Consider the following 25,015-nt stretch of genomic DNA (forward strand, 5'->3'; position numbering starts at 1 on the left):
GTTTCTAACCAGCAAGAACGTACAACGACAGAGACGAGTATATGTTTGTTCGTGCAACGTGCGTGAATTCTGTTTTCGGTTCACTTCCTCGCGCGCGCGATTTATTTTCGTTCATCGTACGGCACGCGTAAATGGAAGCACGACTCGTCGAACGTATGCCGATTCGAACCGACGCAACGCGTGCTTTTTATCCTTCCTTTCCGACTTTTATCCTTCCTTTCCGACTTTTATCCTTCCTTTCCAGAAACGTTTATCTCGTTAGAAATCACGTGACGTACGAATGTATCAGACTGCGGGCGAGTTATTTCGTTTTATCGGTGGCGAAATATTTGTCAGGGAGTCGTTCGGTACGCAAATTTCCAGCTGGTTGTAGATCGATACGGTTCCCCGCACTGGACGAAGACAAAGAGTGAACGAGCTCTATCGGTCGTTTCTCTTGCAGTGGCCACCGGAAACGAACGCACGGGAAAAACACGGTGCGCCGACAGCTGTCACGAGCACCGATGATCTTCTCTGTCGTTCGCCTCTCATTTTCAGCCGATTTCTCGTATTTCGAGCACTTTCCAAACGATCCGCGGATACGTCGCGTTTCCACGCGCAACTCCAACGCCATTCGAACTGACGTGCATACGCGTGCGGGGCTAAAAAGATGAAAAAGGTTGGTCTCATTGCGCGTCTCAACTCTCTCGTTAAATGGAACACCATTTTGTCGCCAGCAATGTGTCGATAGTGCCAATAGCAATCGATACCTCATTTTAACAGCATGCTTTAGTTTGTCGTAATTAAGGAAAAAACGTTATCCGAAGTTCGCTGGATACGTTTTACTATTTCTCTTACATTAGTAGTTAAATAACGTGTTCCCGTTAGTTAAAATGGTCTGTCCAGTAGTTTTTCATATTCTAAGATATGTTGAATATTTAAAGGTCACTGTGCCTCTTGCCTTTCAAGTCAAGTTAGTTTATATTATACAGGCTGTTGCGAATTGATGGCTAAAAAATCAACGAAATAAAGCCATTCATAAAATAATTCTTTGACAGCAAATAAACTCATACGAAATTAAAGTAATCATATATCCTAGATAAAAGTTTCTTCGGTTTTAATATCAAGCACATCGTAGAATCATACTGAAAACGAAATACTTCACAAGGCTGTTTATAATCTTTTGATATTCATCTTGTCGATACTTTATAATCCTTTGATATTCACCGTACCAATATCTTACTGACGTATAAAACTAAATAAAAATACAAGCAAATAGCATTTTTAAGACTCTAATAGCGATCTTTACAGTGTATCCTGCCCCATCCTTAATAAGTACCATTTCTCCGACGAGACATCGTAATTAATTATACCTGAGGGTCTTAGCAGTGTGCACAGTAGACGTTTCAGCGATGTGGCTCTGCAGATATTGATTCAAATCCCCGTACTCGCCATTTTCCGATACGATGCACATGGGATCGTCTTCGAGGCTGGCGCCGAGTAGCCGCGCGACATTCCGATCGGCCAGCCGTGCCAGTCTTTTTGCTTCCTGTTGAAATTCTATCCTGGAAAATACATGGGACACTCGGAAGTAATATCTTTATAGTCGGCTGCCCTACCAACCAGACGGCTATTGAATACTGGCGGATATACTGGAAATAATGTGAGCACTCTATCTGCGAGTATCGCGTCGTTGTACCCGTAAGCTCTTCCTTTTTCTCTATCTTTCTCTTTTTCGTTCTATATATTTGGAGCGACGAAAAGGGACGAGCGATGGGAAAACAACGGCAAGAATAGAAGAGGGATTGTAGCTACGTAACACGGGCCCAGGGATAACGGCTACTGTTGAGATTATCGTTTCGAGAACACTCGCAAGTTCCATGTTTAACAGAGCTTGCTGCTTGTGTTTCAGCTGTCTAATATTTAGGATCTCGATAAGGGCTATGTTCCTGAACGTAACAACGTCGGAAGCAGGCTCGGTCATGGGACGAACAACAGCGCACGAAGATCGATTTCATGGATTCGTATGTTATTTGCGTAAGGACGCGTTGTTATTCGTGAAGCGGCTGCATTTATACGATGTCAGGCGTAAAGTTGCAGCGTTGGTTTCAACGAATTGCGCCGGTTTCCTCAGGCAGTAATTGTGGCGGCCGTTAACCGGTGGAAACTCGACGTCGGCCCGTCCCACTGGCTTTTAATTAATAAATTTCACTATTTTGGCTAATTTCAAGCGACAAAGAAGTTGCACGGTTAACGCCATGGCAGGTCAACTCGCAAACCGGAAAATGCGTCTCTCTGGGGGTCAGAGAAGAACTTTTCAGTAGTAGGGAAGCGAATCGAAACTTTCTCGTCGAGTGACGTATGCTGGATCGTAGTTTTTCGAAAATTCACACCGAATTTTTCTAATTAAAGTTTGAAACGATGAAAGACGGTGAAGAATATCTTAGAACTGTTTAGAGAAACGGAAAGTTTCAATGAAAACACGGCTTATCTTAAATGTTTCTTTTTGCTGGAAAATGAAATTGCCTGATCTTTTAAAGAAGATATAACAAATCCAATCGAAGATATCAGGCAATAGAAGACATCACAGGTTTCTTTCTTGTCGCTTTTATCGGGAGGATTCTACCGTTTCTTGTGCTGGCGTGGATATCGGGCGGTCTGTCGCGCGAAAAAGGAATAAACCAGTACGATTGTACTTCCGGTGCCCCGTTAAGAGGCCGTTCGACAACAATACACGTTCCGCGAACGTTCCGTTGCCGAGCTCTGTAATCCCCGATCCTGTCTACCCGGATCATCCTTTCGCTGCGCCAGCGATAACGCAGCGCGTGTTCCTTGCCGGGACACGCTTTATCGTGTACCTCCGATCCTACTTCTTTGCCTTCAAATCCCTAAATCGATCGACTCTTAGCTTGTTAGTTATATACATATTTCTTCTTTCAAATTTGTTTCAAGCTCTATATATATAAATAATTTTCTATCTATATAGAAATTACAAGACATTTAATTTAAATATACATAAACAGTCAATAATTCATTACTCCATTGTATTAATACACTTCAGAATTATGATATCCTTAAGATGGCTGTATATTGTTTATGCGTATTGCTTGGTGTTTCAAAAATAATTAAAATGACCCTGTTATTAATTATTCTTTTATTAGGTGATCATAAAATTCTAATAAAGGCAGATTTAATTTCTGTAGATATCTCAAAATTGAAATTCTGAAAATTAGTTCTTGGCATATATCACTGCAGTTAATAAAAATTTGATCAATTAGGAATGCGTTGAATGATTATGATTAAAAATTAATATGTACCTGGCAGAGTGTATACATTACATTTCATATGCAGTATATTATTAACAAAAACTTGAATGAAATCAAAACAACATGCGTTCTACTTTTCCCTCATAAGCTTATATATTTAGAATTGTTTAATAAGAAGCTTCACAACCAGAAACTTGAAGTCACAATGTTACTTTGTGCGCATTAAAAACGTTTTAACTCGATTATTAAAAGGACGGTCGAGACAGGATCGGATTTAAACAATTTCCTTGTGGTTCGAGCAGCGTCGTCAGAGAGGTTCAGGTCAAAGGGAAACTTCTGTACTGTAAATTACCAAGCTATTGTCGCCAAACCGTCGCGAAAAGTAGCAACGGGGTGGACAAGTTATTCGATTATGCGTCAGTCACTGACCGTTTAAACACTTTCTCTGCATTATCGCGTCGCAGCAACTTAATACACGGGCCACGTCATTATGTACGAAATCACTTTGCGCCACGTTTATCGAATTATCGTATTAACGCGGCCTCTCTAAATATAATCGATTGGGATAATTTTCTATCGGTGCCCTATATTTCACAGCAAATCTCCTCTCCCGTTTGGTTGATACGAGAGAGAGGAGACTGGGATGGATAGTAAATGAATCAGAATAACGGTGTATAATTGAGCGGGATAATTTTCTCCCGATTATGCTATACTTTCCATATTTTTGGATTGGCGTGAAATATCGGACGTTTAATAGTTCCGGCCACTGTATTTAGCGACGTAAACGAGTACTCCAATAACGTGTTGTTCGATTCATTTCTATCGGCTAATTTAATTATGGCCGTAGCTGCTATCGATTCCCGATTTTCCATGCGACGCCCTCTTCTGTTTCGCTTACAAGCGCGTGAAGAAATTACCACGGTAAATCGTAACAAAAAATACTTAACGAACGTGGACTGAAAGGTTTATTCATTCTCGAGACGCGAACCGATAATTTGCTTTCGTACAGATACTCTTAATAATTTCCTGTTCGTTTTATAGGATTCGCTACATGGGGTGTCTGTTTCATTTCATTCCTTTCTCCTTCTCTCTCCTTTTTTTTTTTTTTTTTTTGTATTCCAGAGAAAGGTAAATGCGTTCAGAGGATAGGATCGTTCGCTTGTTTGTCAATAACAGCCTCCGATACGTTGTTTTCATTCACGCGCTGTAACAACCGTTCTACGTGCGCCACACGCGACAAACTATTACTCAATTATTACTCTGCTATTGACACGACGGCAATTTATTGCGCTGCAGCTGGATACATTTCGAAGCCAATGCTTCTGCACCGGCTGTCATACCGAAATTCTCTGCCAATTTTCATACGTACAATCAATTTATACCAGAAACCCTCCTTCGATGAAAAATATCTCAATCAATTCCTACCAATTATTTTGATAATACCCGACCGAACATACGACTGTCGTGAAATTTTGAATTTGAAATGGAACTTTCGAAAGTACTCTACTATCAATTCTCTTCATCGAAACATATATATATATATACAATCATTATCAATTATTTTAATAACATCTAACCAACCATATTTCTACCACCTAATCACTTATCACAGTATCGCAAAAGTTTAAATCTGAAGAAACCTCATGTTTTTTCAAAATTATCAGCAAAACTTTCACAATGATTATACCACGAACATTCTTCGACGAAGAATATATACAATTCCTGCCAATTATTTTCACAATACCCGTGCAAATATTTGAGTTTGTACCACGCGTCTTGATATTTCGAATATGAACAAACTGAAAATAATTCTAATCGACACTTTTGAAATTATTTGCTTAATATCGTGAAATTTCCGGATGATGCGCGGTTCGACGACTCCGCGATGCTCGATAATACAAGAACCTTACCTAAGCGCATCCAAGGAACCAGGTCTCAGGGACTTAACGATCACCAGGTCGCTGCTAGTGTTCCGGAAAACTTCGTCGTATCCAGGAAACCTGTCGACCTCGCAAATGTGAACGTCGCCGAAGTATCCGCAGCCGAGGTTTTCAACGATGTTGAGTTTCTCCCGGGGGAAGTCTAAGATGCACTCGGGCACCTCGTCTTCCTCCTCCGTAAGCATATCCTCGGGACTGTAGCTTGTCATGCTACTGGAGGCTTTCGCGCTCATTGGCGGCGGCGTGCTCGGTGTCGGAGACGGCGGTAACGGTGGCAGGGAATTCTGTAATAAAAACCAAGACGTGGTAATGCCATGGATATCAGTATCGGGTTACCTAGGAAGAGATATTTTAGAAGAAAATTCAAAGTTTCTTCTTGGTTCGCATCTACGGTATTTTCATACATTTTAATCGCATTACGAGTCTATACTCGTTAACTTAATAATGATAAATGTTAGCTCTTTTTACAATTTTATTTCTGCTGCACCTTTTGGATCATTAATGTTTCTTTTTTATTCTTGTTTTTATTTTATTTTTGTTATTATGTTGATTGAAAATAAAGCGACATGGACATATAGAAAGTTGCAGGACCGCAAAAAGGATAGCTTTGCAATGCTATACTTAACATATAATGCTAGCTGTATGCTGTATGCTCTATATAGGAAACAAATAATATAGGAAACATTTCCAATATGGTATTGAACAAGTCTTTTCAATTATAGAATCAGACTACAACGGCGAATGTCTAATTATTCACGAATCAAACGATTAATTTTAATGAAATTTAATCACATTGACTTCCGCATAGCTGATATAACAAAAAGCTACCATCTCACACAAATAACCGAAACAAAAATGAATGGCGAATTAGCAACACCTCGCTATAGTATTCCACTGTTAAAATCACGCGAAGGATTTGGGGCAAACGTAGTCAGTCCAAAAATAAGAATACAAATTAAAATACTCGTTTACTACATGCACGTTATACAATCAATAATCACAGGCCCTCACGCTATCGGCCGGTGATCAGTGTATGCTTTTGTAAGACGTTTCCTTTCCCAAGTCTCACATTAGTCATGATTGATAGTTCTTTTTGGTTGCCTTGTTTTTCATCCATTAAGCTTCATTATACTCTGCGCGAATCGTTTTAGCACGCGCCGTTGGGCGCTGTACGGCGAACTTTAAGCGCCCTAATTTACAAAAAAAGAAGAAAAAAGCGAGAAAGACGAAGAAAAGGGACGAAAAAATTTGGAGGAAAAAGAAAACAAGAATGAAATATAAGAAATTAATCAGGACGCTAATTGCCTCTACCAAGATAGAACGTAAAATACATAACTGACCATACACGCGCGTGTGTATGTATGTGTGCTTGATGAAAACAACGAGGCGTTAGGAGGATTCATTGGACAAGCTCGCGGCAAGGCCCGCGAAAGGGAAACGATTCAAGTAGTTGCCACGATGGCGACGAAAGATCCCAGAGTCACGAACCAGTGTTTGACACAGTTTCAGGCCAAGTGGCCTGCATTAATACCCTCCCACCGTCAGCCCACAAAACTACTCCGCGACCAGGACTAATCGTCACGGATCGCATGTCTGACGTACATTTTTGATACTCACCTTACAGATCTCCGTGCTGGCGTAATACTTTTCCGGTGGTGGCGGTATGGGCGGCGGATTAGATGGATATTCTTGAACCGGCGGAATTGGCCTGGCAAGATTGATCGCCGTGCTCAGCAACAGCGGAATAACCGGCTGCACCTCCGTGATCCCTGTCCGCCGATACCGTGAGCGGAAAGGAAAAAAGAATTTTGACAAGGTTAGAGACACGATGGCCGCCGTGCACGAAAGAAATTACCCCGGGCGCGTTTCAAACCCCCATCCCGCGTCCTGCCCCTGCTCCCGCTTCATGTTCCTCGAAACTTTCAAACGAGCACTTCCTCTCGTTTTATATTTTTCCTCTTTCGTTTCTTTTTTAGGGGAGTTCTCTCTCGGTCATTTTCTTTTACCGAGCACTATCTTTCTTCTGTTACACGTTCGTTTTATTATGATATAAGAATGTTTTATCCTCTGTGTTCTCTTTGAGATGGTTTATGATAGTTTTTATGTATCCTCTTGTGCTTTGAGTGATGGCTTCAAATGAGAGGGAAATATGTGATTTTGCAGTGAAATCGCGACTAGCAGACGAGTTTAACTCGATGCATTATATAAGGTTATTCGTTATATATCGCAGTTTGCGTGATTAATTGATAGCGAACTAAAAGTTAGGATTAACTGAGCGAAATTTATTTTTAATTCTACTAGTTCGAGTGTACTCGGGGTAATTTTACACCGTTCTGAGAAACCGTCGGCAAGGTAGCAGAAAACGAAATAATTGGTCAACTATTTGAGCAATGCAGGTACGATGTGGCAAAAAACAGTGGTTTGAAACAGTATTCGTTGTTAAGTTGAATTCTTTTCCTTGAGCTTTATGAAGCTTTATACGAGAATTAATCATTGTGGAATTTCATTTGACTTTTAAACATTTGAAAATAAGCGAGGAAGGAATGCATGGATATATGAAAATTTTGTAGCTGCGAATAAAAATGAAAACGAATTAAAGGGTCCTGGTAAATGACGAGGCTCGTATATGATTTGTGCTCGTGCAAGCCTCGTCTTTAAGTACTATGAACTCTGTAATAATCCATCGATCATTAACCCGCAATTTAATTCGGACGTTGTGTGCTTGCATATCGTGGTAGGTGTTGCGTTTATCATCACGACCAATGGCTATAGCCCACCGTCGATTTTATGTAATTTTAGTCAAACGCAAACTCGATAATGCACCGCAACGTGGAGCCACTCATTTCGAGTTTTCCCCGCTGTTAAATTGCACCGCGCACTAACAAATATCGAAGGGATGAAACGTTAGCAAGACCACCGCGGAACTACCATAAAATCGCTTACTTTTAGCAGACAAAAACTTTGAACTCGATGCATTAAATTACGAGGTACTCTGCTTCTATTAACCATTATTTAATGTAGCGACTATGGAACTCAAAACTTTCCTACGTAAATCAATAGCGACTGAATTGAAATCAAAAATAGAAGAATTCAACAAGTGTGTTAATTATTTGTTTAAAATATTCAAAAATTTTCAAAACTAAAAATTCTTTCAATAGTTCTCATGTACCACACGATTGATACGTTGAAATATTTTTGTATTAAAAAAATCATATCCATCGTACACGTTAATATATTAAAAAATAATATCCATAAATTTTTAGAACAACTAGGATATTAAAACCATGGAACAGAATCCACTACACTTCGTTAATGCTTTATATTAGCTTTCCACATTGCAGTCTCAGACTCTAAATTAATTTTAACCCAATCTCGCGCACCTGTACATTTGCTGGAACTACCAGCGAAACCATTGCCTTGCTCGCAAACATATTACACCGAGCCGATCAAAGGGTTAAACGCGTGTTGGCTCCAACTCTCTACTTTGGCTTATTACGAAAATTTCGAGTTTTGCCGTATCAAATGGTTCCTGGGGGCGGGGCTCCGTGTTAGCGGTTAATAATTCTGGACAACGGGTTACGCGGGGTACGTTGATAATCGTGAAATTCAGAGTAGCGGGGTTCTCTGTTCGAATTAATTTAAATCGGCCTAACCGTGCATGCACGCGTAGAATTCGAAAGGCTTAAGTGTCGCACTTAACGTCGCTACCAACCGCTGTAATCCGTGATAGTTTTGTGTAGTTGCGGTGTCGTCATGGTGCAGGCGGCCGGGTGGTACTGCGCCGGAAGCGGAGGGCAAATTGGTCCCTTGTCCTCACCCTCCTCCTGCACGGAGACCTGCGGCCGAATATTGAGCGTTCCTGTTAATGTACCTGACATTTATGCACACGTCGCGCGTGTATACCACGCGAGTAAAAGCGATACGCCACCGGAAACTTTCCGTCACTTCATGCCACCACTTCTGTCTCGCCCCAGCGCACCCACCCCGTCCACGAGCATTCCGAATATTCATGGCCCATCGAGGCATGCTTTTTGTTTTATGAATATCCGAGGAAAGATCAACCGATCACCCGTGTATTTCATGATAATTATACGCTGATAATTATTAACGTTCCCTTATTCTGAATTTTTATTTATATATTACAATTATTACCTTTATAGGAATTTCATTTGTTGGCGGTTGTTGGTTATTTAAATCGTTCAAACGTATTCGTTATTGTCGGTTACACAAAATATTTCCACATCTACATATACACTTATGGTAATGATCAGAAATTATCCACGATACTCTGTGTATATTTATGACTAACATATTAAGGTATGAACAATTAATATATAAATGGAGTATAGTTCAACGATTACGCGAATCGATACGTGCGCGAAATGTTAACAGTTATTCAAGTGGTCGAATAAAATAAGACCACCGAAAATCAAGTTGTCCGAGGCATGAGCAAAATTTGCATGAATTTTTTCTCCACCAGTTTTACATTCTCATTGCATATTTACACACCAAACTGATACTTTCATGTTATAATATACCCGATGCATAATTCATTTGAAGCGCGGCACTGCTTCTTTACTCGTTTTTTCTCACGCCTTTTATATTCTATCACCTGCATCACTTTTTCAACAACACCTGCCTGCTTCTTTAACGAATACTCAATTACGGATTATGCAATCTTTTTAAAGCGGGATCAATAATCACTCGCTCGATTCCAGGTTTTCCAAATATCGTTTGTGTTGCGAATTTAAGACAAAAGATAGAAGAGAGATTCGGCCGTCAAAATTCAATTCCGGGCGACGCGGTGCTGGTTTTATCATGAAAAGCATATCAGCCGTCGTCACGATCGAAAGAACCACAGAACCGCGGCATAGCGTAGCGTGGCTAATAATTTCACACGACGTAATTATCGACACAATGCATCGATACGCATTCAACGGTCCACGTAATTCTCCTGAATAAAATTTAACCGTATCATCGGGTAATTATCAGTCTCGGCACTCCCTGGCAGAGGAAATCGGATCAGAGGATCGTTCAGATCGCTTCGTTCGTTCATAATCAACCTCTCTTTTCAATCAATAATTTGTTAAAGTAAGAAACTTCCAAAAACAAACTACAAATAAAAAACGAAAATATAGACGAAAGATGAAAAAAGAGAATGTCAGTTCTAAAATAATACACCTGAATCTCTTAGAAGCGAAAAGCTCAACTCTCTGTTTTCAGCACTGCTTGTATTTTTCTATTAATTAACAAGCCTCGTTACGACGGCGTGTATTTTCGTCGCGAAGGAACACAGTCCGATATAGTTTCCTTATCGAGCGTCCCCGTTCCTCGACAGTCTCCGCGTGTTATCGTAGGCTCGTACGACGAGGAAAGAACTCGTCAACGCGGGGCTGGATCGACGGTGCCACCCCAGGAAATTAACGCTTTCATTGTATAACAAACAATCCTTCGCCAGAAGCGTCGTGTCCCGAGCTCCTTCCTTCTACACCGGAGAACCGATAAGGGGGATCATGTCGAGCACCGTTCTCCGGAGAGTCGCGATATAATATCCATTGATTTTTGCTTTGCTTGCCTCCGCTTGAACGTCACGGAGACGACCCGACGAGAAGGGCACCGCAACCTAAGGAGGGGTGTTAATTTCCGTTTAGGAAGCGTTAGGGTGCCAGACTTGGCGAGATGCTCGGCGCAACCACCGTTAAGATAAGATAACCACTTAGCCATCGAGATTCTGCTCGAATCTCTTTGCTGTGATTCCCTTCCACTTCCTCCTCTTCCTTTCTCGCTCCACCTTCTTTCCTTACTTCCTTGTCGTTTCTTTCTACTGATCACCCTCTACTTCTGATCGCCCCTTTTCTTGCACGTTGCTCGTCTTCGCGTCATCCAGATCCTCTTAACGGCTCTCTTTAGCCCGCCAGGGCTATCTAAAGTCTTGTCCCTGTTTCCCTCAATCCTTATGACCTGACATTCGAAGGTATTTCAAGACATTCGAAGCAACGTCGATTGGTAGTCGTACCCAGTTCTGACTCGATCCAGTGAGATTCATCACTCGATGCGTTCAGGTTTCTTTTGGAGTATCAGTGATTTCATGGAGCAGGGGAAATGGTATGAAAGTACACGTGCCACGATCCTTTATCGAACGAGTCGTTATAGAGGCTACGGAGGGTTCGACGTTAATTTCGATCGTGGTCGCTTGTTTGCTCGACGATACTCGGCTATCCATCGTTGAAAACCGGGGGTACACGCAGGTAATTGGCAACGTGGAAATCTTCGGGGGCGTGCGAACGAGTCCCTCGATGATCGGCAGCTGCGTATGATTTGATACAACGGAACGTCGGAAAAATTAATTACGGGAAAACCAATCAGCGCGTGGCATTTTCGACTGATCTTCGGTTAAGCGAAAAATAATCGATCCCGGCCGTCGTGCGTTAATTGAAAATAGTAATTACACAATAAACACCGTCGAGAGGGAAAGAATCACTCGCAGAGAGTTCCATGTTTCTGCTTTGATTCACGACCGGTGACTTGTTTCAAAAGCCCGTCGAATCGTTCGGTTTTTCCTTTAATTTAAATGGAGAAGTTTTCGTTGTTAGAATAATTCATCGGATTCGTTTTCTCTGTTATAGAATTAATAACGGAGCCGTTTATGGAATTATTGAATATAATGGCATTATTAAAATATTGTCGTTTTATAAAGATATTTATGAATTTTATTGAAATATCTAAAGAGCGGTTGAAAAAAAGAGATCACCGGAAAAACGATTTCAGTTATTGAGAGGAATCGTTCACACAGAAACACGCGTGTAATTCCAAATATTTATGCACGTGGAACGGTTCAAATAACATTACTGAAAGCTCTTTTCGTCGTTTTAAATCCACTTATAACACTGAATAATGTAATTCCCCGATGCACAATGCTGAAAATTAACAACACACGCCGAACGTTAAAAACAATATATTGTCCTTATCCTTTATTATTCATACGAAACGTTATTATAACCCAGGCATATTTCATTAACAAGAACATGCAAATTAATGCGCAGGAAAAGATAAATACACGAAAATGTATTGTAAATCGGAATAAAATTACAAATGTTACAAAGACGCTTTTCATTGTGGTACTTACATTTTAAATTACATAATATATTTACATCCTATTTCTATTAATTCCGTTATAATTCCCGAATTTTAGTAAATTTCTTTTTGGGAACAAGCAAATAAGCTTTTAAAATCACATACGCTAAGATAAAATCTAAACATTTCAATTCTTTCGTGCCTTTTTTTAAATTTAGAAGACGTCCCAATAAAGAAAAGTGAATACTTAATGGGAAAAACACGATTAAATCCAAAACGATTTAAAGAATGTAACAAAGCTAAACAATCCAAATGAAGGGAAAAGGGCAGTTTATCAATACATACGACGATCACCATCGTATTGTCGTCTTCCAAAATATCGACTATTTCCCTTAAATCAGGCTGTACGTCGTGGACAGAACGATAATACGTTCCCTTCCGGTCGTACAGTGTTTGCCGTGGTTGCGAGTATATCAATTGACCGCACAAAAGGACCCTTTAGATTGATACATCCCTGAGCCTTTTCGTGGACGTGGATACGTTCGATTGACCCAAAGACGCTTTTATTGGAAAATATCGTGCCCGATACGTTGCTGAAACGCCTTCCGTTATGGATACGCCCTCGGCGTTTCACGATATAACTCGATGAAATAAACGACGACCGATACCCATCATATAACTAGCTTCTGGTTATAACCAACGAAAATGCTTCAACGAACTTATTATCGTGACGTATTTGTTCATAAACATAGAGAACGTTTCTCTCCATAACCAACATCGTATTGAGTTTATTACGAAAATAAAAAAGAAAACATTCAATAATCTACGATTCCTATCGTGAGATTGAAGTTACCTTTCTAATCCTAAATTGAAAATCATTGAAGAAATTCGGAAACTGTTTACGAGCATATATCTCGCGAACATGTAAATGTTATGAATAATAATTTTCCAATTAATAATATCAGTAAATTGACAACTTACAGATTATAATATATAAATTGTATTATAGCGCTTCTCCTTTATAATTTTCCAATTCTACATCGAATGGGATACTTTGATCATAAAATTTGATTTGTATCCAAACCAATTACTAATATACAAGAAAATTTGTTAGCACCAGTAACTTGCGACCCGTGACTTGCAAACTTTCACGAATAATATTATTTTAATTGCGTAAGAGAATCTTGATTTCCGATAGAAACGTAGGCGGGAGCGTGTTATGTAAATTACAAAACCAATTTGAAAAGTAATTGCAGATGGTGCGATGTTCTTCAGCTCGAGAGGGAATACAAGAAACGAACTAAATTATACCAGCTCTGGTAATGGTTTAAAAAATTCCTTGTAGATTTTCGTCGCTGGTTGCGCGCGCTGTAAAAAGCAGCGAAGGTAAAAGGGAAACAGGAGCTCGAAATTGGGAGGGAAATATTCGAAATGAAGAGAACTTTACAATGGTCGAATTACCAAGACTCTACGGGATGTTTATCTTTTTTATCGCGATCAAAGAGTAATATTGCACGGTGAAATAATTGCATCACATCAAGAGCAATTTCGTGTTGGCGAATGCGATAAATATGGCGCAATATAATTAGCTACGGATAAACGTAATAAAAACGTGAATCGAAATACCGAGCCCGGTGCTACTTGATGAAATCCCAGACGCCCAAAGGTAGATTCCACGAACAAAACGATCTTCCATTAATTAGCGACGGAGTGCTTTTTGCCATTTTCATTACCATGGCTGCATTTTCGCCCCCGTACCGGCGAAAGCTGCACAACCTGTCGGATATCTGCACATTTTCCGCCTCCATTCGACATCCTCCTCCTGCGAGACTGTCATTTATCCTCTCACCAATTTCCAGTCCTTTTTCGACGAATTCAGTTGCATTCGAACCACAATTTAGTTATAGCAGCTGAATTCTATTATTTTTTGATTTGAGTTTCTGTGTACGCTTGAATCGAGAGAACCACGATTATAAATTCAAATGATCGAACGTTCGATGTTATCGTTTAATTTCATGCTCGCGAGCGTACGGAGGATTGTATAATAAGCCACGTATTTAGTCATGTTTGTATAATAGTTTAATAATATTCATTGTTTGATAATGTGTTCTAGAAGATCCATTGAAACGTAATTTGAATGAGCAATTTGTATGTTGCCTTCATTTTTTGCTTATTCGTATGCGTGTATATTCAATTTCGAGAAGATTGTATTTGAGATCTACTGCAGAAAACGTGATACGTAACATTTTCCATCTTTTCCCGTGGAAACTATTTTTAAATTCAATACGACGTCTATCAATGCTATTTCCTCTTTTCATTTAGTTTCAAAATCAAAAATATTTCAAATGCTTTTACTGTCATAAGATTAATTATATCTTGATCTTTTTGAAATCTTGAAAGGTATGAATTAATATATCTTTCCTTGGATCTGATAGATTTCTCCTTTCTTCGCCTGTCATACTAAATTAATCAAGTTAGTCGCTTGATATCAAAATCAGAAGATCAAAAAAATGTTGACGTTGTATCATTTTCTATATTTTTCTCCGCTCTATTTTTATTCCTGTAACTATCGGAAGTCAATGATCCGATTCTTTGTTCTTCGTAATTTATAGAAACAAAAATTGTGAAAACGTGAAAATTTAAATTCGTATAATTTCGCCTGTTAACGCTTAGTTTTGTGTTTCTTTCCAACAATAATGAGAGAAAGATTGGCATACAAAATGGGGCAAATAATAAACACACAAAAAAGACAGGCAAATATAATATTTACTTCGAATCAAATTTTCGTTGCAGATTGTTGTAAAATATGTTTCGCGTGTCTGTCTTCCACTGTAACACAAATATTAAATGTCTAATCACGTACACTAAAAAAAAAGCACCTCACGTCATTCGTCGTTGTAAATCAAATAAATTATCCGAGTTTTAACGAAGATTGATACACAGGTCTGCACGAACATGACATTTTTTCTACCTTTATGAGCACCACCTCCAAATTCTTCGATCCATCTTTCTGGCCATTCTACACGGTAAATCAACATGTTGTCCAGAGGAAACTCGAAAAATAGGACGATGAATCTAGCACATTATTCATTTTTCATTTCTTCCATTTTACAACGTCACTTATCCACAGTTTTTTCAAAATGAAAATTCTGCCACTTGTTACCACTCTCCTATAAATTCGGTATCCCTTTCTTTTTTTTACCTGCATCTAATTAGTTAATTAATTAGTTAGTAAATTAGAAGTCAGTTAATTCCAAATCGATTCCACGTATATCAACATTAATTCACTTTATTCCTAGGACATTTTACCAAATATTTCTAAGACGATAGAAGCCCAAATCGAATTCGTTTCAAGCCTTTGAATTCTACGTAACATTTAATAATTCCAAACTTTAGTCAGATAGCTCATGTAAATCAACTTGACTAAAAAGATACCAAAATAATAAAACCAGCAGAAACGATAACCAGAAAAGAGGGAACGAAAATAATGGACGTTAAGAAAGTAGCAGAATCTGTTTGACTTTCATCAAGAAGATGGTCCAGCCTGTGGCCAGATTGTCTTCTAATGCTTAACCAGGAAACTACTGGCAGTGACAATCGGGATACACGCGTACGTCAAATTTGCGGGGAGGATTACAGTATACGAGAATCAGGGAGTTTGTTGCTTTAAATTAAAATAATCTGTTTTCGCTCGGCCGCCCCTCGTATCGCGACGAACCCCACAGCTAAAGTCGGTAATCGCATTACCTCACTTTTGAACGCCTCCCACCCAACCCTGCAACTCGCTCACCCTCTCATTTTACGATCCCTGCTGCCACCAACGCCACCACGCCTCTGGCATACTCTATACCGAATCGGAATAAAAGCGCGTTTACTAGCGTGCGTCACGGATCGGGCCGTTCCAGGATAATAAATTCCATGAAATTTAATGAAATCACGCGTGCCTTTCGCAGCTGGTTACTAGGCCCAGCCTTCGTTCCAATGCCAGCCTAACCCGAAACGAAAGTGACAAAATTTGTCCCATTATACCAACGAGGAAGAAATTCCTGCCGTTCCTTTGAAGGGGATGAAATTTACTGGGTAATTAACGGAGTTGTCAAGTGACATTTGTTGATGATGCCATTAAATCACATGATGTTTGCGTATATATATATTTTTTTATCAATATGAAAAAGTGGAACCAGGTAGAGATTTATATTTTATTAAATTGTAGATATTTCGAACTGTTAAAGTTTATAATGTTACGAGGATTGCGGTTTTTCTACGTTTATGAGAATTTTGGAAGTGCAGAAATGCTCAAAGTGCAGATAATGTGTAAAAATATACGAAACGTTCAAAGTATAGTACTGTTTACAATACATGGCGCGGAAAATAATTTACGTAACTTCAATTTGTTTAATCACATTCGTAAAAATACGAATGTACATAAATTTCTGTAGTCTAAGGGCAGGAGATGGTAAACGATGTTAGAATCTCCGTCTGTTGCTCAAAAGATTAACGCGTTTATATCTTTGAGTATCCAGGGATAGATCATATAGTTTTTTAATTATGATGTTCGAGTGGCATAAGAGCTTCTTATAATAATTTTTCATAATCTGTTCGTACTGTATGATATATCATGAACCATGGTGTGTTTGTTATTATTCGGATAATTCTTTGAATACTACGTATATCTATTCACGTTACGTTGAATTTTATGAATATTTACATATTAATATTTTCCATAAATGGTTCACATCACGTGGCAATGACAATTATTTATATAAAAGTTTAAATATGTATGTGTGTTTAAATATGTTTAAATATGTATAAAGTTTAAATATATCTAAGTTTAAATATGAGTTCGAAACACAAAAGGGTATGTAGTCATCAAAGTTTTTGGATGGACGCCCTCAAAATCTTTTCTTGAAATGTTTACAAAGTTTACCCGAGTTTACCTAAATTAATAGAGAGAAAATGTATAAATGCAGGGATAAATGTCATGGTAGAAGAAATATGCGAGTTAGTCTTTAGCAAGTTCTGTACGACTTGAAAGACCAGAAGAGTGAATACACTTGAGTTGTAAGAAACTGACTTCCATTGTGCCGTGTCTCATTAAAAATAAGTATTATAAACGTATACATAAAAATAACATCTGGTGAACGAAGGAATAAAATTAATTTTGTAAGATAAGAAGGAGAATTCCAAGAACAAAATAAAAGTATACCAGAGAATAATTCGATTCTATGTGCCGTTATTCGACAGGCCAGAAAACCGACTCCTGTTGAGCGTCACTGTCGACGTTCAGAAAACACGTATTTTTCACGATACGTTAAAAAGTAACGAACTGTGAAACAGCGCCACGAACCTGACATTGTGTTACAGAGCACGTTAATACGACTACGAACTACGAACACGTAAAAAATTCAAACAAGTTGGTATTGTTTCGATCATTTATACGAAACGCTTCAAGCTTATGCTCGCTATTACATCGAAGCCATGAAGGAAGATAGCATTAAAAGAGAAAGAGATTATTTCACTATGTAACGTCGATGAGCCGTGGAAGCACTGATTGAAGAGCGATCGATGAATCGTAAACGTTAAAATTTATTTCTCGTTGAAAGTTTCTGTTAGTATCGAGCAAGTTAGTATTTCTCTGGGAACATAAATCGCAGAAATTCGTAGCAGAGGAACTCGACAATTCGGAATTAACTGTTCCACGTATTCGTCGTATTTCTCATCCACGACTCACTCACCCGTGACTAGTAATTTAATAATTTTGCGTACAAATATTTCGAAACAAATCTACTCTGAAGCAACCTAGAAGAGCATGAAGAATACTATCCGGCTTTCGTTCTAACAATACACGTTCATCATCGTGGCAGTGCCTCACTCATTATTTTAAAACCTACACGACCATCGTATTGAAAGGTATAAATATCTCATCGTCCTTCCATCAAGCGAATTCCACTAACCTATGAAATATCGCCCACAAATTTTTCATGGATTAAAAGCAACAATGAAAAAATCAGATAAACTTTTCGCTTCACGACAATGGAATTTGTGCAGCTGTATACGCTGTTCATATAACGTTTTATCGGTGAAAATGGTGGGTTTGTAATCATATTTCTATAGAGAAAACGAATAACAACTTTTTGCAGATATCTCGCCAATTGAAACGGTACAGTACGATTTTACGTCGATTTAATGTCTATTTTGATTTATCGAAATTTCATTTCAATGATCCCAGTTAAAATTGTGGGTACAAAGACTAGGTTTAAGAAAATTACAAAAGCTTCATCAAAATTTCGTTGCAATGCCTACGGTCCAAATTCTAGCTACAGAGAATATATTTTAGGAAACTGCTACTGTGGAAATAAACGAAACTCGCAATTCAAAAGTCTATCAAAGTTTTATTAAAACAATTTCAGTCGTAATTTCGGGTTTAAAGGCCAAATTTTAGAAAATTATAACTGTAAAAGCATAAATAACATTTTAGGTTAAAGCTTCATCAAAATTTCGTTACATTAACTTTTCCAAAATTTTGGGTTCAAAAGTTAGACGTTTGAAAATTGTAATTGTGAAAAAATTTGAAATACAAAAATTCATCAATGTTTCATGTATTATACATACCTATATTCCAATAATTGTAGTCAAAATCACAGATGTGGAGACTGAATCATAAAAAGTTATAATTGTGAAAAATGGACAATACTCCTAACACAAAGTCCCATCGAAAATCCATTCCAACGGTTTCAGACGAAACTCCGAATTTAAAACTGAACTTTCAAACATCTCAAATGGACAATATTCCAATTCAAAGCCTCAAATCTCACCCGCTCTACGAACACTATCTGAGTATTAATTCCACAAGCAATAACATAAAAATAAAAACTACTAAGCAATCATAACACCATAAATTCACCTACATCCACGCTAGAATCTTTAAAATAAACCGAGTTTGGAGCAAACAAACCTAACAAAATCGAGTTTCTCTCCTTTCTTTCAAGACATCGACGTTCGCGTGAATTTTCTTTCGCAGCGGAAGCTCATAGTCTGTCGGAAGCGAAACAAGGTCGGCCAACGTAAAAAAAAATAAAAAAAGAGAAGGGGGAAAGAAAAAAAGGGAAATCGCGAAACTCGAGGGCTTTGCAACGTCGAGGCGAGACAAGTAGCAGGTGGCTAATGCCGGGAGTGACGTCGTGGAACGAGACGAAAGGAGAACAGGAACGTGTGTACACAGACTTGCTTATGGGCGGGCGAACGAGCTAGATAACGCACGTCTCGCGACGACAATACGGTCATACGACTAGCTCTTTTAATTAAGTGGAGTCAGCTCGACCGACTGCCGGTATATATGTATATCCATGGCTGGGAAAAATTTTATTCAGCGGGAATTATATTGGTTCGTTGTACTTGAACGACGCAACGCGAGGAGAAACAGGGAGACCTGCGAGACCTTTTCTAACGGGAGTGCTTCTTCGTAATAAACGTGAGCCAACCCCACCGGCAGCGCTCTTGTTTCTTTCTGTAATGATCCGATGAGAAGATTAGCTGCGTCTCCGCGAACCACGCTATTTGTGTATACCAGCGTTTCAGGGAGGAGGAAGTGTGCTTGAGATTTTTTTTTTTTTTTAGTGCTTTGTTGAATGTAATACATACGTGAACGTAGGTGATGTCGCATTTCTTTTTATGAGTATGGTAGAATTAGCGGGAGGAAATAAAAGAGTGGTTTTTGATTTGACACGATTAAATTCGGAATTTTGATTGATTGAAGGGAAAAACGGAGATATTGATATCCTACGGAAATAAAGAAATTCTATCCTTAGATTCTCTGCTGAATTTCTTTTTCCGGTAAGATGGTAGAATAAAGGATAAATTTGGATAGAATGTTAATAGAATTGAATAGAAGAGTAAATTTGAATTTTTCTATATATCTATTGGCATAGTCTGTCACTTTTCTTGGAACAAATAAAACAAGATTTCGAAACTAAACATTTTTTTAAATAAAGTTTTGTATCGTGGCATTGTACACCATACAATTCATCACGAAAGTATTTCGCAGCTCCTTTGTCTAACATCCATTGTGTTCTACTAAAGCAGACAGTAGGAGAACGATAATTCGAGCTTTCCCGAACAATAAGTCGCCCATTCGAAGCATCTACGCGAAACGCGGAAATATAATTAATGTTTATTACCGGTTTTAATATAGCCCTGGCGTCACATCTCTAATTGCAAATGTCAGAGCATTGTACCGCGTCTGTCTTAAGGTTGAATTCGCTTTTGGAGAATAGGTTTGGAAAGCGTCTAGGGAGAAACGAGCGCCACCGTCTGGCTCCTATTATTTCCCATCGTTCAGCAATCTGTTAATTACTGTCTTCTGTACACTTCAGAGGAAGGGTCCAAGACTCAGACTAGCTGTCCATTCACGCGAACGAAGTTCAGCTTGTTATTAATCCTACTGCGTCCACTACGTGTCATTAAATATTTTCTTGTCTTTTATTATCAGAAGTTAGACGACCATTACTTGGTCCATTTCTCTAAATATATATCTTTGGAATAATTTTCGTCAAACAATTTTTAATACATATTTTTACATTTAATAACTTACATTTTTTGCGCTAAACATTATCGTGAATCTTCGACGTTCTTGCATGCTAACTCACGAGGATTTGGCAGAATTTGAAACAGGGATAACAAATCTATAATTAATTTCTCGCGGAACTATTGCTATTGAGAGAAGTATCGATTATCGTCGAATGGTAATAAATAAAATACTTTAATAATCCCAAGGATTAAACGCGACATTATAAACTAAAATCCCTTTGGAACATACGCGCTATGTTCTGCTTTCAAACTAAGTGTCACATAGCCTTCATTTTAGCAATCCATTCAAACTTTTTTGCACTTTTGATGCAACCATAAAACGAGTGAAAAAAATTCTTAGTCGTCGCCTAGACAGATTTATCAATGTATTCTTTGGGAAAGTGTGAGCGTGTTCTAGTAATACGTGTGTCATGTCCAAGCTGATGTCCGCCAGTGACTCTGTTCTTTGGTAAATCGAGACAGAGTGAAGGGGACTACTTAAGCTCTGTAGTTTAACTTGAACAGCGCCGATATAGGGCATCGACCTAGTTAGGTCGCAAGCGATCCTTCTTTTATATTCTCGCTCCATGTGTTTTAAGTATCTCGAAATATTTTTACGAACATGTATTCGCTGATATCATAAAGATGATGAAATACTTTGTAACGGAAAGATTCGACTTTTTTTCAACGAGAATTAAAACTGATCTATTATTCAATACTTCTGATATCTTCTTCTCTTTTCCTCTTTTTTCCCCATCACTTCTCTTTCGTACTTCTTTCTACTTTTTCCATTCTGCCCTTCCACGGACGCTCCATAATCCCAACCTATCTATCCAAACACTCCTCTTATACTTTTGAGACTGTAGATTATTTGCGAGGTAAGATCTAACACACTGGTTCTCATCTACATGCAGTAAAAATTCTTAAAACGTGCTATACCTGACTCTTTAATTAAGGGCATTGTCCTTTTTTCCTTAGATTGACAAATAAAAAAAATTGTCCGGTGTGAGTACCCTGTCTCGAAGCATATATAATATATTTTTTGGTGTGCGTCAGAATTTTAATAATTAGCTCACGTGCGGCACGAGATGAAAATGGCTAAAAATCCCTGACTTTAGTAAACGTGACCACTTTCACCAACAACCGCCTTACAATTAAAACACTCTGCTATAAAGAATATTCGGTTCGTTAGAAGCTAGCGGTTATTTATCGAGGAACCCTTTTGATCCCTCGTTTCGACCATCGATGCGCAATCCCATTCGTCCCTTTGGCTGCTTTAAGGAAAATATTTGGTCAGACCACTCTGCTTCTTCCTCTCTTTTTCACTTGTATGCCTCGTATCCAGCGTCAGCGCGCCTAACATCGCCAAGACGTTTTCCATGATTGCTCAAAAGCCTTTTTCGTCGAACGCATAGTGAAAACGGAGAGCAAATAACCGCGCGTTACCGGTCGCTTTATTAGACTCCAAATGAATCTCGCGATAGTCGAGAAAAATCCCGTAACACTGGGAAACAAGTTCGCCTCGGTCATTTGGCAAATTGCTGACTTCGAATTAAAGCGTTAGCCGTTAACGAGGTTGCGTTCGATGCTTCATTTTCTCGCCGCAACGAAATCGAACGGGAAACGCGACGGTCTCGCGTTCCTAACGATTTATATTGTGCCATTGTATAACAACAGTGAAATCGATTCGAAACGGTAAAAGGCAAAATAAATGCGGCCAGTCTGCAGGATTTTAAATGAGACTTGGCTAATGTAAACTCTGAAACGAAGGTAATTCGAAAGTTTTAAACGATGGATTCACAAGCCTGATTGGATTCAGCCGGAATATTCTGCGATTCTGTTGTTTGTTCTGCTCTTTTATTTATGCTCCGTATGTTTATTCGTTGTTCTGTATCGACCCGCGCGAAATACAGCTGAATTACAGCGAAAATTAGTATTGAAACGCGAACCTGCTGATAGCTAATTTTCTATGGGATATACGAGAATATATATATACTATATATACTATACATATATATACATGTACATTCAGCAAATCATATCGATATAAATCGCGGTTAATCAAGTTTGAAGAATTTTTCTTACCTTCAAGTCGCCGTGTTGATCGTAGAACGTCGAAGGTGCGAGGGCAGCTTTCAACCTTCGATTTCTATAAAAAATGAACATAATGGCCGCCAGGAGCATTACGATCACTGTGGTCAAAATACCGATAACGAGACCGACGAACTGCTTCGATTCTGGTTCCTTGGTTTTGTCTGGAACTGATGTATGTATATGTAAAGGCAAAAAATCCACATATATCTTGATAATATATATTATCTCTTAAAATGTAAAACACTTGTGTCAAGACATATATTATCTCTCGAATTACTTAACGACATTTTACTTGTCCTCGCGAACGAAACGATCATCTGACCATTTGTAGCATTGGATTTTCCATTATCTTTCATGTTCCCAGCCTCATACAGATAAGATCTGATTGTCCAATAACTGGCTGAATACCAAGCAATCGATGCAACTAAAGAAGAGCAAAACGTCGTTTGCGTTCGTTCGATTTCAACGCATTTACGAGTTATAGATGATCGTTTGTAGGCGATGCACGAAACACGTACGCGTACACGACTATCTGTATGCAGCCTGGCCACCTAATACGCCAAAGTACACGACCTATCACGCTGGATATTATCGTGAAGGCAGCTTCGCATAATGCACGATGGCTCGATAATGATGATTACGTTCATCATGCTCGTCGTAATTGGATCACGATCGATCAGTAGTTTATCGATTCGTTGCTTTTATTGCCAGATTGAACGTCTGTCGTCTGTCATTTTACTGTCATTCAACGCACCTCGATGACGGGATAACCGGAATGGAAAAAGAAAGAAATGCGGAAAAAGCCTACGCGTACACATGATCTGCGTGATTCTAAAGCTTTATTGGTTCTTCAATCGTCAATGGCGGACTTTTCCTTCTATGAGTGTTTCCGAGTTCAAATTGCAATAATAGGTATAATGCCAATTTTTAGGTAAATTCCTATTATTATTGGTATGGAGTCTAAACAGAAATTATGAGAGATAACGAGTACTTCAATCCGGATATTTTATATATTTTTGCATATTATATACATACTGGACATTTCTGTGCTTTTGAATTTTCAACGAGCGTAAGGAATTTCACAAATTCATCTGCAGCCTCTTAACGATGCATGTTTCTATAAATGTAGACGACTATAGAAATATTCTTGTTAATTAATTTAAGTACGAACTGATGCAAAAGTCACGTTTGTTACTGTAACGTATAATACAAGTTTGTAAGAGAAAGTAAAATTCGATTTTCTTCTTACTTTGGTCACTGAGGATGATCGACAATTGAGACTTTAAATTTGGAAAAAGCATTTTTGTTCAAATATAACCTTCGGTCTGTCTCGTAAAATTATTCAGAAAGGAAGTGCTTTCATAGGAATCAGTAGGAAACGTTCGAGCGAACGTTGTTTCGTTATTCTCCATTGTTTCCTGTTATTCGAAAGAAATTTTCAAGCAGCTTCGTGCTTCACTTGAGAACGCTACGAAACTCATCTCGTTTTGTTGCTTCTCGTACGGATGCACGAAGAGAAAAGCGAACGTTATGCTTCGTAACGTTTCTTATCCGCTTCTTCCACTCCCCTTTGCAAGCTGAGAATCGTTACGCAGGAAACGGAATATTGGTTTCATCGCGTGAAAAGCTGAACGTACCCGAGCGCGATCTTGCATGCGTATCGATTGAATGTAAAGGCTTTTAATTTTCTTCCTGGCAACAGCGTAACATCGTGTTTCGTGTTACTATAACGCGGCAAAGGAGTTTCAGACCTTGTAATTACATCATGATTGTTATTTCTATCTTATCTTGTTACTGAAGAAATCGGTACATGTTATAGCTATCTGTACATGCTTGAAAAATAACAGGACATTTTTTGGATTTATATCTTTAAGTCGTTAGTTGTATTTAAATATAAAAATGCCAACATTTTACGAATATCATATTTCTAACAGATAAATACGATGCATCATTTATTATAGAAAGCGTGTATCACGCAAGTTATAACGATCGAAGCGATAGCGTCTTGGTACATCTGGTTTCTCCGCCGTGATAATGCTACTCATCATGGCACAGTTATACGTAAATTTTTTATCAAGCAATAGATAGAAATGCTTG

The 25,015-nt window shown here is 38.6% G+C and overlaps 1 protein-coding gene across 9 annotated transcripts in view; it reads right to left on the minus strand.

Annotated features, from left to right (window-relative positions):
- Positions 1–25,015, minus strand: part of LOC117233208 (discoidin domain-containing receptor 2-like) — a 221,480-nt gene that overhangs the window by 17,990 nt on the left and 178,475 nt on the right. For all 9 annotated transcript variants that reach the window (XM_033493294.1, XM_033493295.1, XM_033493296.1 and 6 more), the window contains 5 exons: positions 22,910–23,085; positions 8,898–9,021; positions 6,803–6,954; positions 5,156–5,469; positions 1,353–1,544 (listed from right to left, as the gene is read on the minus strand). In XM_033493294.1, the coding sequence (XP_033349185.1) occupies positions 1,353–1,544; positions 5,156–5,469; positions 6,803–6,954; positions 8,898–9,021; positions 22,910–23,085 (958 nt within the window). The remainder of the gene's footprint in view (positions 1–1,352; positions 1,545–5,155; positions 5,470–6,802; positions 6,955–8,897; positions 9,022–22,909; positions 23,086–25,015) is intronic.

This window comes from Bombus vosnesenskii, unplaced genomic scaffold, assembly GCF_011952255.1.
Source record: "Bombus vosnesenskii isolate JDL3184/JDL3185 unplaced genomic scaffold, Bvos_JDL3184-5_v1.1 scf7180000013295, whole genome shotgun sequence".
Classification (NCBI taxonomy): Eukaryota; Metazoa; Arthropoda; class Insecta; order Hymenoptera; family Apidae; genus Bombus; species Bombus vosnesenskii.